We start from the raw sequence: 17,238 nt of genomic DNA on the forward strand, positions 1-17,238 counted from the left end.
TCCCAGACAGGAGTTCCTTCCACACAGAGGTCTGCATCTTGCACACACTAGCCCAACCAGGAACAGCTACAGTTGCTAGGTGTCCGGTTTTTGACCGGCACATCCAGTCGAAAAGGGACCTTGGTGGCTCGAGTCAGCACTGCTGACTGGGCTGTTAAAAGTCTGGTTGGCGGAGCTGGCAGGCTCAGTACATGGCTGTGTGTGGCTCCCTGGAAGTGGTGACATGTCCTTTGGCTCCTAGGTGAAGACACGGTCAGGGGGGCTCCGCGATCTGCCCCCACCCTGAGCACCAGCTCTGCAGCTCCCATTGGCTGGGAATGACAGCCAGTGGCAGTTTTTGGAGCAGCACCTGCGGGCAGAGAAAGCACACAGAGTTGCCTGGCCACGCCTCCGCCTAGGAACATGTTGCTGCTTCCAGGAGCCCCTCAAGGTAAGCGTCGCCCGGAGACTGCACCCCTCACCCCCTCCTGCACCCCAACCCCCTGCCCTAGCCCTGAGCCCCTCCTCCACACCCCAACTCCCTACCCCAGTCCTGATCCTCCTCCTGCACCCAAACTCCCTCCCAGAGCCTGCACTCCAACCCCCTGCCCCAGCCCGGAGCCCCCCCTACATCTTGAACCCCTCATTTCCGGCCCCACCCTGGAGCCCGGAGCCATCACCCCCTCCTGCGCCCCAACATCCTGCCTCAGCCCAGAGTAGTCTCCCACACTCCAAACCCCTCAGCTCCACCCCCCAGCCTGGAGCCCCCTCTTGCACCCTAAACCCCTCATCTTTGGCCTACCCAAGAGTCTGCACCCCAACCCCCTGCCCAGAGTCCCCTCCTCTACGGCTCCACACCAGAGCCCTCATCCCCTCCCACACTCCAATCCTCTACCCCAGCCCAGTGAAAATGAGTGAGTGAGGGTGGGGGAGAGAGAGCAACAGAGGAGTTACTGAGTAAGTGGGGGCAGGGCCTCAGAGAACGGGCGGGGCAGGGGGCAAGGGTGTTCGGTTTTGTGCGATTAGAAAGTTGGCAAACCTAGGGACAGCTGCCAGTGGGTATGGCTGGGGACCGTACAGCCACACCGGAAGAGCTGTCCGGCTTGGGCGCTGGCTCCAGTGACCGGCAGCCCAACATCCTGTTGCTTTTGCCACTACGATTCCTGGTAGAGCTCTGCAGCTCCACGGATATCTGCTGTATATCTGCAGATATAAATTTTGTATCCACGCTGGCTCTACAGATGAGATTTAAGGGACAGAGACTGAGACAGTCTGGGAATCTAAATCAAACAATTACACAGAAAGTGCCTAAGATTAACTATTTATAATGTATTAACTATAACAATTTAAAAGGAGATTTTTCATTAAAAATGTCCTTTTGACAGAGTGAAGGCCTTTTTTCTCACAACTAGTCACAGAAAGAAAGGAACAGAGGTGGCTGGGCAGAAGACTTCTTGTAACAACTCCAAATGTTCAGTGTTGCAAAGAGGCATGCTGCAATGGATATTTCTTTTTTATATAGTTCCCAAAGTTTAGCAGTACAAAGGGGTAGAGAAAGGCATCTCATAACTGGGAATATGCAGAGGCCACTTAAAATATAATGTTGTTCTACTGATAGAAAATACTAATCATTTTTGTAATCTTGATAGACAGCTAAATACATTTCCTGAGAACTGTGCTAGCCTAATGATTTTGAAGAGCAAAACCAAACAAAATATAAAGCTTTAGATTTATTCCCTCATGAACTTGTCTCTATATGAAAAAATCCTTTTTGCATATAATAATATGGGAAATTATTAGTATTTACCCTAGAATCCTTTTCTGGAACACACTGGTGATTAGCTGATGTGTAGATGGGCTTTCTTTCTACTGAGTATGCTTGTGTGGTATCTCTGACTGGGACCTTGGAATACAATATTTATTTTTTTCCCTTTATTCCTGTCTTTATAATCTCAATTTGTCAGAAACCTATCAGAAGCCAAGTCTCAGAAGCAGTATAAATTTATCATTACTATAGTGTTCTGTATAGGCTGGGTGTAGAAAATGTTGTTTAAATGCAGATCTGTTATCATGTCAGTGAAGCAGAGTATTGTATGGCTTTGTAATTTATTCTGAAAACAAAACTATTTTAAAGGATTGACAAAATTGTGTAAATACGGAGAATTTTACTCTTACATCAGAAATAAAATTTTCCAGAGATTAACTGTAAGTATACTCAGACTGCTATGAAAATATACAAAGCTGACTTTGAAAACGTATATATCTATTAGGGCTGTCAAGAGATTAAAAAGATTAACCGCACTGTTAAACAATAATAGAATACTTATTTAAATATTTTGGATGTTTTCTACATTTCGAAATAGACTGATTTCAATTACAACACAGAATACAAAGTGTACCGTGCTCAAAAAAAAAAAAGTATTTTTCAATTCACCTAATATAAGTACCGTAGTGTAATCTCTTTATCATGAAAGTTGAATTTACAAATGTAGAATTATGTACAAAAAAAAAACTGCATTCAAAAAATAAAACAATGTAAAATTGTAGAGCCTGCAAATCCCCTCAGTCCTACTTCTTGTTCAGCCTATCGCTCAGACAGACAAGAGGGCAGCATTATCTTCTGTAAATGTAAACAAACTTGTTTGTCTTAGCGATTGGCTGAACAAGCAGTAGGATTGAGTGGACTTGTGGGCTCTGAAGTTTTACAATGCTTTCTTTAAGTGCAGTTATGTAACAACAACAAAATCTACATTTGTAAGTTGCTCTTTCACAACAAAGACTGCACTACAATACTTGTATGAGGTGAACTAAAAATACTACTTCTTTTATCATTTTTACAGTGCATATATTTGAAATAAAAAATGATATACACTTTGATTTCAATTATAACACAGAATACAATATATATGAAAACGTAGAAAAATATCCAAAATATTTAATAAATTTCAATTGGTATTCTATTGTTTAACAGTGCTTTCAAACTGCGATTAATTTTTTAAACATGATTAATTTTTTTGAATTAATCGTGTGAGTTAACTGGGATTAATTAACAGCCCTAATATCTATACAAAACACTACAACCACAGGTTTGCATAGAGTGCTGAGTGTTAGACCTACAGTCTGAAGCAAGATGCCCTGATTTTGATAAAAGGCTCTGAAATCTACCTTGTAAATTAGTTTCAGACAAACTGTGTTATTAATTATTCTCATCATGTCACTAAAAGAATGGGCTAAACAAGATGAGATTAACAACATTTCAATGAATCACTTTAAGTTTTACAAAAGAATTTTAAATTTCAATGTACAACCATCAGCTGTAAAATACTACAATCAGAGTATGTTATAAAACAAGAGGCAACTAGTACAATCAGTTTCATTAACACAAAAAATAATCAACAAACCAACCTTTTAAAAACCGCAACAAGGATCTTCAAAAGCAGCAGGCTAATAATGCAAACATACCTTAATACTAGCATAAAACAAAGAAGCAGGTACTTGTGCCAAATGGGTAAAGCGGTTAATTTTCAGGAGAGGAAAAAAGAAAGTGAGACCCTTGACTTAGAGGGCATCAGTTTGAATGAATTTATATGTACAGTGCTCCTTTTAGCAGCTAAAATACTTTTTCCACCCACCTCGACAAGAGGAAGCCACTGTTCTGCAGAAACACTGAGATGTTGAAATTGCTTATCGTTTATATAATGAAGACTGCCAACAACTAAAGCAGATGCCCCAAATATTTCACTTGTACGACACAAACCTACAAATAAGCACAAGATTTAAAATATAAAGATTACTTTAAACAACAAAACTAAGATATTAAAGCACATGAAAAAGAGAAGACAATCTGAAAACAAATAATCTCAAGCAATATAAACATTTGTGTCTCTAGCCCTCTAGTTTTAGTCAACAGGGTTATTTCCACATGCTTTTCATGTATGTTCCAAGTCATGACTCTCGCAATGTCAGCAGAAAAAGGAAAATGCCTTCTATAAGCTATCAGTAGGTTAGAAATAGATAAATAAATAAATAAATAAAAACAAACCAATCCCACCTTTACCACCATGTCCTATAACGTATTCTGCAGTATTTACTTCCAATGATGTTACAGTGCAGTGGATCAGCATATATGTATGAGTTTTGGGTTACATACACACTAATGACACAAGGAGAAATCTCTGACCAGCAGGGTTAAGAACAATAAGGAGTTTTGTAACTATAATAGGAATAAACAGAATCCTCACAATGGTATTGGTTCATTACTAGATGGAAATGGTATAATTATTAATAATAATTGCAGAAAAGGTCTATGGGCGCTCTGAGTCCCAGTATGGGTCTCCAACCCTCTTTTTTTCTTCGGTAACTGGAAGTAACGAGAGTAGAAGCCTCTTAGAATTGTGGGCACTGGCTCTCTGGCTCCTATGCTGAGGAGATGGTTTATCTCTTGACATAGCAGCTCTTGTGAGAAGGGTCCCTGAAGAGGGTCCGGGAAGGATGTTTGGTAGGGGGAAGGAGGAGAAATGGATGGAGCATCCATCCCAGTTGATCTCCAGCACCCATTTGTCGGAGATTATCCATTCCCAGATGCTGCGGAATGGGGTGAGATGGTCTCTCTGAAGGAATGTGGGTGGGGAGGGGCCGGGTTTCCAGTGTGAGATAACAATAAGTAGAATGTTCTATGGGCACCTCGACCAACCGTCAAAACTGTTGTTTTGAGGTGGAGGGTTGAGAGGAAATGGGCTGTGATCCTGACATCTTCCATCTGGGTAACCTGGGCTTCTTCATCTGGGGTTCATATGATCTCTGTGCTGAATACTGAGATGAATATTGTGATGAGTGGGCCTTGATTGGTGGCTGAGGACTATATCTGCTTTTGTACCCAGGTGTACAGATACTGTGAGATTGAAGAGTGGCCCTGGAATCTTTTACTTTGTGAAGGGAGGCGTTGGTCTTCTCGGCTAATAGCTTTATCCCTTCAAAAGGAAGGTCCTCCACAGTCCATTGGACCTCCTTTGGGAAGCCAGACAAAGGAAGCCATGAGGCTCATCTCAACACAATGGCAGTAGAGACTGAACATGCCACTGTGTCAGATGCATCAAGTGCAGACTCGAGAGATGTCTTAGCCAACAGTTAGCCTTCGTTGACTATGACTTTAAATTGCTCCTTATGAGAACTGGGGAGCTGCTCAATAAAAGAACTGAGTTTTGCATAGTTCTGATAGTCATATTTTGCCAGTAAGACTTGACAGCTTGCAACATGGAACTGGAAGATGGCTGAGGTGTATGCTTTCCTGCCAAAAAGGTCCAGATGCTTCCAGTCCTGGTCGTAAGGGGTGGAGTTAAACTGGTGTTGGCGGCCCTTAGAATTAACAGCGTCCACAATAATAAAATTTGGGAGGTGGGTGGAAGAAGAGAAACTCTGTCTCTTTTGCTGGCATGTAATATTTCTTGTCAGCGGGCTTGCATGTTGGTGGGACAGACGTGGGGGCCTGCCATATGACCTTGGCAGGATCCAGTAGCGCCTCATTAATAGGGAGGACCACTCCGGAGGAGGTGGAGGGAAGAAGGAAGATCCTGGGAACTACAGGCCAGTCAGCCTCACCTCAGTCCCTGGAAAAATCTTGGAGCAGGTCCTCAAGGAATCAATTCTGAAGCACTTAGAGGAGAGGAAAGTGATCAGGAACAGTCAGCATGGATTCACCAAGGACAAGTCATGCCTGACAAATCTAATTGCCTTCTATGACGAGATAACTGGTTCTGTGGATGAAGGGAAAGCAGTGGACGTGTTGTTCCTTGACTTTAGCAAAGCTTTTGACACGATCTCCCACAGTATTCTTGCCAGCAAGTTAAAGAAGTATGGGCTGGATGAATGGACAATAAGGTGGATAGAAAGCCGGCTAGATTGTCGGGCTCAACAGGTAGTGATCAATGGCTCCATGTCTAGTTGGCAGCCGGTATCAAGTGGAGTGCCCCAAGGGTCGGTCCTGGGCCCGGTTTTGTTCAATATGTTCATAAATGATCTGGAGGATGGTGTGGATTGCACCCTCAGCAAGTTTGCAGATGACACTAAAGTGGGAAGAGAGGTAGATACGCTGGAGGGAAGGAATAGGATACAGAGGGACGTAGACAAATTGGAGGATTGGGCCAAAAGAAATCTGATGAGGTTCAACAAGGACAAGTGCAGAGTCCTGCACTTAGGACGGAAGAATCCCATGCACCGCTACAGACTAGGGACCGAATGGCTTGGCAGCAGTTCTGCAGAAAAGGACCTAGGGGTTACAGTGGACGAGAAGCTGGATATGAGTCAACAGTGTGCCCTTGTTGCCAAGAAGGCCAATGGCATTTGGGGGTGTATAAGTAGGGGCATTGCCGGCAGATCGAGGGACGTGATCGTTCCCCTCTATTCGACACTGGTGAGGCCTCATCTGGAGCACTGTGTCCAGTTTTGGGCCCCACACTACAAGAAGGATGTGGAAAAATTGGAAAGAGTCCAGTGGAAGGCAACAAAAATGATTAGGGGACTGGAACACATGAGTTATGAGGAGAGGCTGAGGGAACTGGGGATGTTTAGTCCATGGAAGAGAAGAATGAGGGGGGATTTGACAGCTGCTTTCAACTACCTGAAAGGGATTCCAAAGAGGATGGATCTAGACTGTTCTCAGTGGTAGCGGATGACAGAACAAGGAGTAATGGTCTCAAGCTGCAGTGGGGGAGGTTTAGATTGGATATTAGGAAAAACTTTTTCACTAGGAGGGTGGTGAAACACTGGAATGCATTACCTAGGGAGGTGGTGGAATCTCCTTCCTTAGAAGTTTTTAAGGTCAGGCTTGACAAAGCCCTGGCTGGGATGATTTAATTGAGGATTGGTCCTGCTTTGAGCAGGGGGTTGGACTAGATGACCTTCTGGGGTCCCTTCCAACCCTGATAGTCTATGATTCTATGAATGTAAAATGTTCACCAGCTTGTAGTGCGACTTGCTCACCTCTTGCAAAGGTATTGGCAATGTTTCTGCCATCCTCTGTGCCAAGTTCTGGAACAGTTTAAAATAATCTGCCATAGTTGATGGAAGGGGTATCACTGTCTTGTTTAGCGGTGATGATGAGAAGCGTGCTTGCCTGTTCAGGAGGGTCAGAAGCCCTCGAGGTAGCAGCTCGATGGTGTTTCCTCGGTTGCTGGTAGGTCACACTATAGCAGTGGTTCTCAAACTTTTGTACTGGTGACCCCTTTCACATAGCAAGCTACTGAGTGCGACCCCACCCTTATAAATTAAAAACACCTTTTTATATATTTAACATCATTATAAATGCTGGAGGGAAAGCAGGGTTTAGGGTGGAGACTGACAGCTTACAACCCCCCATGTAATAACCTTGCGACCCCCTGAGGGGTCCCGACCCCTAGCTTGTGAACCCTTGCACTAGAGATAAGGGAGACCTGTTGTCTTTGAGCCTGCCAAGGATCACGGTATGGCCATTGCGATGGGAAGGGGCCAGTGGTGGGTGCCACAACTGACCAAACCAGGGGGACAATATGCTTGATGTCCATAGTGAAACGGGGCCCCACACAGCGAGTGAGAAGAATGGCGGGAAACCACGTCCTCTTGCTCACTTTCTGACTGCAACAATGAAAAGGGTGGTGCATGGTACGAAGTCAACGGCAAGTCAAGGGCTCTGGGTGAACTTGGTACTGGGTCCCCGGTAATGAGCAGAGGTAAGTCCGGTGCGTCAGACACCAAAAGACCCGTCGCGCACTGGAAGTCTGGCAGTGCAGAAGGCATCGGTACCAGCGGTGGTTGTCGATGCCAAGAGGCTTGTACCGACGGGATTAGAGATGTGGACCTGAGAGCAAGGTCTGTTGGTGCCCAGTGTACCACAGGTGGTACAGGTAGATGTTGACATCGGTACTGATGGAGCCTTCCCCAGGTCAGATCTTCTAGGTTTTTCATGCTCCCATGGTACCAGTGGTTTCTTGCCTGGGCCCACTGGGTCATTGGCTGGAGCAACCCAACTTACTCCATTGGTATGATACCATCCATGCCCTGGATACCAGATTTAGACAACTTCAGTGCCATTGGTCCTGATGATACTGATTGAGCCAGAGATTGTTTTTAGCTTGATCAGGGATCGCTATGGGGACTCACTGACCTTTTCTTAGAGGCCTTACGTGAGTGGCTCACAGGCAACTCCCTGGGCTCACCTCCCTTCAAAGTAGAAGGTTGCAGTGGGGGCTCCTGCCAGGACTCCAGAGGTTGAAGTGCTGACTCAGTGAAGTGGAATTTGAGCTTCAGTTCTCTGTCTTTTCTGGATCTGGGCTTCAGTTGCCGACACAAACCACACTTCTATGGAATGTGGTTCTCTCTTAGGCAGCGAACACATTGTGAGTGTCCATCAGTCACTGGGATAGACTCCTTGCAACTGAGGCGGTTTTTGAAGACTGGGGTGCAGGGCATATCTTTGTCTAGGGGGTTCCCCCCACCCCCTGGACAAGGGGTTGGCAGAAGACAGTCTTTTTTCTTCTTCTTCTTCTTTTCTTCTTTTTTTTAAAGGCAAATGCCAAAATAAAATGTAAACGAAGTAAAGAAAGAAAAAGCGCTTTAATGGAAGCTAAAAATTAGCAATTCTAAAAGAGTTAATGATCTGCGAATGGACAGCTATAGCTCTGTCACTAGCCAGAGGCGGCTGAGAAGGAACTGAGGACGGTTCGCCTGCGTATGCTGGCTAGCCTTGTGGCCGGTGAGGAGCAGTGCATGAGCAGGCTGAACGGACACTGCTACTAAAGTTCTCTGATCGGCAGCGCGGGGATGCAGATACACGTACAATGGAGCCCCCACAGGGACACTACTTGAAGAAGCAGCAGTGATTTTTTTTAATTTAATCAGATTTTTTAAAAAATTTAAATTAAAGAAATCTCTTTTCATAAATAAACAAAATTACATTTGATATGTAAAGGCCTAAACTTAGTATAATCTACTAAAATCATCTAAATAAAATACAAAAAATAATATTCAAGCACTACATGTTTGTTGTTAAAATTTTAAAAAAAGTCAAACTCCTGAACTGGTGGTAGACCCTGGCTAAGCACCTGGAACTAGAGCTTGTCGAAGTGCTAACTCAGTTTTTGACAGCAGTAGTTCCTTTGGCAGATGCAGAGTGAATATTTTCTTCATTTCAGTTTGTTCAACTAGTTCAGTTCAATGACTAATTCATTCAAAGTTGAGAAATGGCCTGGGAATTGAAAAAGCAGGAAAGCTTATTTTCCTCTTCCAATGTATGAATAAAAACTAGATGTGAAAAGATGTGATTACGAATTCTATACTCCTGAACGATATGAAGGCCAGAAACCATCAGTTCAATTCACTAGTTACAGATAAAATTTACTTTGTTTAATAAATCAGTTGGTTTTAAAGGCAAAACATGTTTTGCTAAACATACTTTTATTTTTTATGTATCCAGCAGATTTAGGATTGTTTGTATTAGTTAAATAGAACTATTTGAAAACATTGTTTTCATAATTTATTTAATTCCAATTTCCAATCCAAATGCAGTTTAACACAAATCACAAGTAAAAAATTAATCTAAAAAATAAGAAATGTCATTTTTTCACCATTCTAACAACAAAAAATGTAAAGATTAAGAATCTGAATAAATATATGTTGAGCTATATAACTGCTTCAATAATGCCTATCTAGTGTATTTTCCTTTTTAGCAAAAAAAAAGTACTAAATTATACCAACCAATAAGAACTAACTTTTCTAGGAAGATAAATAAAAAGTACAAATGCAAATAAGCTTTAAATTGATTATTTAAATCAAGATTTCCTGCTTACTGATTTAAATCATGAATAAAATCAGCTATTTAAATCACAAAGTCAATCCACCTTGCGCAAATAAAGAATTAAAAATATGCATTGAACCTTACCTCCTAAATTGGTGGGTTTATCAATAAGTGAGGCCACTACAATCAATCTACTGTTGGATTTACCAAGTTTAGCTGCACGGTCCTGAAATACCAATTCCAGGTCTAAATCAGGACTACTGTTTTTCCAAGGGATGATCTTTTTCTGAACATCTGTCCATTCTGTTTGGTTATCCGTTTCAACTAAATCTGAACCTAAGAAAAAGTGTTAGGTTTAAATTATTTAGATGTGGAAAATACTGACATGATAATGAAACTGTTTGGGAACCACTGTTTACTAGGACACCAAAGTGATACCCTTCTGAAACTATCAGGGTCACATATTATCATCAATCTCTATACATTATGCTAATAGCACAGCATAACTATATGCTCTACAGCAGTTTTTTAACAATTATGTTTAGCAGAGCAAGTACTGACAAAATATATTGCAACTACCAAACCCAAATAATTAATCTCAGATCAAAACATATATGAATTTGTATTTTACCCATATCTTGCTGAGACCAGTCACTTGGTTTTAGATTAAGAAGTTCAGTTCGAGAATGCAACCAATGAAATGCTGCAGGCAAAGAAATGTCAGTATATCTGGTAAATTTATAGAGTGGGATCCATTCATCTTCAACAAGTTCTGAAAGGCGTGGAAGGGTGTAAAATATTGTCTGCAATGTAACACAGGACTTTTAGGATAATCTCAGAAAAAAAATAAACTTCAAAGAGATACTAAACTAACTTCAGCATAATTTTATATTACAAATATTTTATCTATCATAAGCTATAACTTACTGATCAATACATCTCCGAATACTCATAACCTGGTGCAATACAGGAACATATATTTAACATTATGGACATTTTCCAGTTTTAAAGATAAAACCCATAAAACCCTACCAAAGCAACAATCTAAGAAAATCTAAATTACAAATATTATGCTGGAAAATGCCTCAAATGTACAACTTTTCTAATGTTAGAAGTTGTTTGTTGAAGGGGCTAGAAGCAGCAAAGGAACTCAGACAAACACTGGAAGCTTATAGGGCAACTCCTCACTTATCGCCCTCCCCATTAAGGTTGTTTCCTTGGTGAGCAATTCGGGAACATGCTCGTTTAAAGTTGTGCAATGCTCCGTTCCAAGGTCGTTTGGCAGCCGCCTGCTTTGTCCACTGCTTGCAGGAAGAGCAGCCCCTTGCAGCTAGCTGGTGGAGGCTTCGAACCAGGGTGGACTGGCAGCCCCCTGTCAGTTCCTTGCTCCCTTAAATTCCCTGTGTGGCAGCTGCTCAGCAGGCTATCAATTGCCGGCAGTTCAGCTGTCCCTCCCCCCACTGCCATGTGCTGCTCCTGCCCTCTGCCTTGGAGCTGCTCCCCGAGACTTCTGCTTGCTGGGGGAGGGGGAGAAGAGAGGAATGGGGGGCTAATGTCAGGGTGTCCCCTCCCCCCTGCTCCTGCACCCCGCTTACCCCACCTCCATAGAGCAGGGGGGACATACACAACAGGGCTCAGGAGGGGGGGGGAGCTTCCTGGCAGCAGCGGCTGCAGTCTCAGCTTGCTGATTAACTTAACAAGGTAGTGTACTTAAGAGTGGTGTCAGTGTACTTAAAGGGGAAATGCGCATCTCTCTCACACACACACAGGGTGTGTGTCTCTGTCTGCAATGCTGACTTCCCTCCCTCCATTCCGGCTGCCTTGTAGAGCGTGAGGCTACATTAACAACAATGAGTTAACCCTTGAGGGCTCAGCCAATTGCTAGTTCATCATTTAGCAGTAAGGCATTCCCTGGGAAATATCCCACCCTCTGACTTCACCACCTCAACCACGCTTCACAATCATCATCGCTGTGTACAGTATTAAATTGTTTGTTTAAAACTTACACACTGTGTGTCTGGCAAAAAAAAATTTCCCTGGAACCTAACCCCCCCCCCTCCATTTACATTAATTCTTATAGGGAAATTGGATTTGCTTAACATTGTTTCGCTTAAAGTTGCATTTTTCAGGAACATAAACTACAACGTTAAATGAGGAGTTACTGTACCTCAGAGCACAGAGTTTTGAAGGGCAATTATTTTTTAATCCTCATATTTCAACAAAATAAAAAAAAACAATAAAAGATGTTAACTCCTAAAATAAGCCATAACTAACCCTAAATACAAAACATGGGGGTGAAAAGAGGAGGGGAAATCAGGAAAAAATAGAAAACCACAAATTGGAAATCCAGACCTTTTTTCAATTTCAATGGTTAGTTTTACTCAATCAGTGGAATGTTATGCCCCCCTCATATGTTGGTATAATCACTAAACTTCACAATAGTTTGGAACTAAAAAACGTATAAGTCTGAAAAAAACACAATCCTTTTGTGACGTTTCACTCCGTATTCTTTATGAAAATATGCTTATGATATGAATATGACATAACTGAAATGTACTTCATGCAAGATGGATCTTGTAAGAAGAGATCATTGGAAAGGTTATAATTTATTGAATGTGATTATCCAATTTGTATGCCTGTATCATTTCTGTATCTGAAGTTAGAAATATGGATAATGTATCTGTATTTCAACTATACTACTTAGGGTGATGCCCACTGCTAACACTTCAGGTACAACAATGGAAATGCCAAAACAGGGCTGATGACCCTCAGCGAGGACAATGGACTGTGAAAAGGCTTGGCTTTCCTGCAGACACTCTATACTTCCACTGACTCATGGATGCTGTGATACTACAGAATCAGCTGGTCTTATCACCTGATACTAAACATTACTGGGATACTTGGACTCCTTGTAACTTTCCACTGGAAGGGAAGGGGGGGGGGGTCAAATTTGGGAAACAAAGGATTCCCGCCTTATGTAAATCCTGTTTAAGGGTGGGGAGGAAGGCAAGCAGACTCCTCCTCTCTATGGCCTGTCTGCCCAAGGAGAAAGACTGCGAAAGCCACCTGAAGGGAAGGGGTGGGGTGAGTCCAGACTGAGACAGGGTCCAGTCTGAAAAGGAATATAACTGGAACTCTGAATCACAGAAACTTTGCAGCCTGCCCAAAATAACATTTAGGGTGAGAAGCATATTGGGCTTAGCTTGCATATTTTGCTTTATTTGGTCAGTAATCTGCTTTGTTCTGTCTGTTATCTCATATATTCACTTAAAATTCACCTTTTGTTATTAATAAACTTATTTCTTGTTTACAATATAACCCAGTTTATGTAATTTCTAATGGGGGGAGGGGGGGGCCAAGAAGTTGTGCATAACTCCCTCCACATTGAGGGAGGTGGCGAATTTCATAAAACCTTTGGGTTTATACCCCTTAAAGGGAGTGGGCACCAGGGTGTTGGGGTGAGCCCTATGGCTGAATCTTTCCAGAGTGGACTTCTGTCTCTCTGTGCAGCTGGGTGCGGCCCTTCCTGTGCGCTTGACTGGAAAAGGCTTGTGAGCCTAGCCCAGCAAAGCCAGGTAAAGGGGATCCAGGCTGGCAGAATAGGTTGACTCAGTGGCATACTAGCACATCAGGTGACACCCCAAAGGGCCCAAACCCGTCACACCTTTCTTTTGAGAAATTTGTCAAAATTTAGTCTACAGGAAAACTAAGGAGGTGATCTTAAGCTGAATCTTCCCGAAAGAAACAAGCAGACACAATTTGGACTCCAAAGAAGCAAGAAATGTAGTTCATTCAATGACTTCCTGTTACTGTTTTAGAGCAACAGATTGCAATCCTAGCTCGAGTGATTTATAGAAATGTATTGGGCCATAACAAAAAAAATTAAGATATTTAGAAAACTAACTGATCACCAATAGCATGGATATAGCATCAATTGACTATATAAACTATTATTTTATCAATTGAGATGCTCAAGTATAGAAGATGCTCCAAATTCATATTCTTATGCAATACATCTGAAAACAGGTATTTTTCCCTCAGTCAACAGCAAACAAATTTCAAATTCTGCGAGGATGTTCTGTTTTTGTCAAGATAGTTGTGCATTTTTCCTCATTCTTGCCTCTTTTCTGCTTTAGGCACTCTACTCATGTTTTTCATCTTCACCTTTATTTTGCCTTTTTTTCTCTTCCCCTCTTGTTGATCACTCAGCTTCCAGTTATTCTGAGCCACAGTGATGAAACTGACCTGAAGGAGGAACTGATGTGTCTGACTTCAATGCATCTTTGTCTTTAACTCACAGAAAGTGTGTACTTTAGCTAAGCCACTTCAAAAAGCAGTTTACCAGCACATCACAGAACAAGTGCAAGAGTGACAGGAATGAAAATTCTGAAGGTGGGTCATAAAAGAAAAAAAAGTTGGGTCTTATTGGCTGCAACTGAGCTACTGCAAGCAATTGATCAAGCAACAAATACAAATATAACTAGGAAGGAGTTCACTTGTCTGTTTCCTCCAGATTAACCAGTATCAATTATAATACACACCTACATTCCTGGGTTTTCAATTTAATTGATTTAGTTTTCTAGCCATGATTGCTATAAAAAAATAATTTTAAAAATCATTTGAGTCCAAATATATTTGTTTTAGTCTAAGATGCACCAAAATATTATGAAGTCATTTTTCATGATATCCAAAAATCAGTTACAACTGATCATTACTCATCATGCAGTAGAACAATGTCCAAATTACAAATATAGCAGCAAAGCAGTGAAAAATAATTGACCATTACATACAGTATTTTATACTTGCCTCTAGACTGTAATCCTTCAGGGGATGAAATGTTGCAAAAAAGAAATGATCTTGGATTCGTTGCCAATTCTTTCTAGCATTCCTATGTATTGCAAAAATACAGTAAAATATACAAAAATTCTACGTATTTACTTATTACAGTCTCACAGTAAAGAAGTCCAGTCTAAATGCATATATTATATATTGTGTTAATGGAAAAAGAGACTACTTTAAATATATATTCACCACTCACATTTATGAGACTCATTTATGAATACAATGAACTGGAAATAAATTCACTTTGTGCCCAGGAACTGGGAAGAAACATATCTCTATGAATTATGGTAACTAAGATAACTATGTTTGATAGAGAAAGGTATCATACCCTCTCAGAGAAGGGGAACAAAAGTTCTCTCAGGAACTCAGAATAAGAGGACTTATGAATGGTGACTATACAGATGAATAAAAAATTAAACAAACTAAACTGCTTAAGACCCCAAACCAGTAATAGGAGGAGTGTTCATGTTGATCTAATTACAAATAAATACAGTGCAAAAATAACAGATAATCAATTTCTCTATTATTTCAACCTTCTCTTTCTCTTGCCGTTGTTAGTGAAATTACAAACACCTAAAACAGTGCACAGAGTTGCATTCAACGTTTTATTTCTTTGGATTTCAATGATACCACAAATATTTGCAGGAGGATCCTGATTCTCAAGTCTTGGCAGATAAAAAGATCCAAGTCTGCACACATTTGATCAGATGTGGAGTAGGGAGATAAATGAACAGATTATTAGCAGTGTTAGTAACATGTCAACATATTCACTGTAGATTTTCTGATGTGATCCCACACCCAGGAAGGGATTTGTAGTGCTCACTAAACACTACTCTTTGAACATGGATCTCCTATGTGAATGATCCTTTAAGCCAAGTACAGGTGAACCTCAATTTTATGAACACCAATCTTATGAATGGCAATTTATACGAACCATTTTTCCTCCACAGAAAAAAACAAAAGGTCACATAATGAGAGAAATGTTGATGAAAAATAAGTCAACATCCCTTCACATTCCAATGCTTTCAATGCACTGAAAATCACTTTGGAGTGGTTTGATTGACAAGATGACAGCTATGCAGTACACCATCTTGCAATTTATACACCATACCTACTGTAATGTTCAATGTTAGGAACTTTTGAATTTTACAAACTCATCAATCTATGATTAGTTCATAAAATAGGGGTTCTTCTGTAACTCCAAATGCAGGGGACACACAAGTACTGCCATTTTTTTATACATAGTTAAGAAATGCAAATCTTCTGGAAATCAATCTGTTAGCTTAAACATTTAAACACCAGTACTTTGTAAACATGTTATATTGACAAACTAGCCCCAATTCACAATGCAAGGAGAACATATAAACATTTACTGTAGATTTATTAGCTAATAAGCTTTGTTCATTTTTCAATCTGGGAGGCAAGATGAGAAAATTCAGGACAGACTACAAAAAGTTATAAGCCCTATTCCCCAAGCCACTAAACTCATCTCCATTGCACTGCTGATAGTCTGAATAACATAGTCTGCTCACATTCTCAGACAGGCACTGTAGTTATCAGATGAATGCAGAACTTTCTACTGAGGATTCATATTAAAGGAAACCTTTTAATTCTGAAACACAGAGAAGGAAGGAAGTTTTCTATAATTTCATTTTATCTGCTGATGACGTCTTTAAATTCCATTTTTAAGTGTTCTACTTAAATAGATGAAACATCAAAATCACAAAGATTATCAAGTGCTACTTTACAAGATTAGACAAGTGGTTTAAGAAGGTCCTTAGACACTACAAATGATTCCAGCAAAGACAGATGGAAGAGCTGCATTCTAAATCAGAAGAATTTTACTAACCCTGTACCATGCATGTTTTCCACTTGATGAAGACTCGATTCAATAACTGGTGTCAAAGCTTCAAATTCTTCCACAAACAATGCTTTGCACATGCCCCAGATTTTCTTGAGAGCTACTAATGCATAAAGTCGAACACTGAAATTGTGGTTAAAACACCACTGTAGAACAACAAGAAGGGCTTTCTTCAAAATTGGTTTCTAGAAAGGGAAAAATATTCTTTAGTTTACATATTTGACTCATCACAGCATTTTTCCCCTGGAGAGCATAAGAAACAGTTTGGGATTGTGAGATAAGAACAGTGTTTTGCTAAAATGGTCAGCACTGAAATACCTAACACAGTTTCATTGAATTGCAATCTTTAGGTTTCAGACTTAACAACCCATTCACATGAATGGAACAGTTCACATCTCTCAGAACCAAAAGCTTGTCTGTACATGTAGTTATTCAGAAATGAATTAACTCCATATGTGGACACTTTGATTCCAGAAAGAGGGTGCCTTTCTCCTGTTTAGCTTAATTAGCTTATTAAAAAACAAATACAACTCTTATCTATAAATGTTTAAACTTCATGTTGGCTTTCATTTTTAAACACACCAAAATATTATTTACTATTTGTATTACCATGGTACCCAGAAGCCCTAGTCACGGGCCAGGAGCCCATTGTGTTAGATGCTTACACAGAAAGAATGTGCAACATAAGTATAAGACAACAGATAGATACATTCAGCTAGACAGGAAGTACCAGGAAACAATGAGACAATATTGGTCAGCATGATAGATAGGCTGTGATTTCAGCACACCA

At 40.9% G+C, this 17,238-nt stretch overlaps 1 protein-coding gene across 5 annotated transcripts in view; it reads right to left on the reverse strand.

The window, feature by feature from the left end:
* Positions 1-17,238, reverse strand: part of TARBP1 (tRNA guanosine 2 -O-methyltransferase TARBP1) — a 104,553-nt gene that overhangs the window by 6,113 nt on the left and 81,202 nt on the right. For 3 of the 5 annotated variants that reach the window (XM_048843837.2, XM_048843836.2, XM_048843840.2), the window contains 5 exons: positions 16,437-16,633; positions 14,552-14,633; positions 10,377-10,548; positions 9,890-10,081; positions 3,612-3,736 (listed from right to left, as the gene is read on the reverse strand). In XM_048843837.2, the coding sequence (XP_048699794.2) occupies positions 3,612-3,736; positions 9,890-10,081; positions 10,377-10,548; positions 14,552-14,633; positions 16,437-16,633 (768 nt within the window). Of the gene's footprint in view, positions 1-3,611; positions 3,737-9,889; positions 10,082-10,376; positions 10,549-14,551; positions 16,200-16,436; positions 16,634-17,238 lie in introns of those variants that run through there. The other 2 variants (XR_012667730.1, XR_007355724.2) reach the window with 2 other exon arrangements.

Source organism: Caretta caretta, chromosome 3 (genome assembly GCF_965140235.1).
Source record: "Caretta caretta isolate rCarCar2 chromosome 3, rCarCar1.hap1, whole genome shotgun sequence".
Lineage (NCBI taxonomy): Eukaryota > Metazoa > Chordata > Testudines > Cheloniidae > Caretta > Caretta caretta.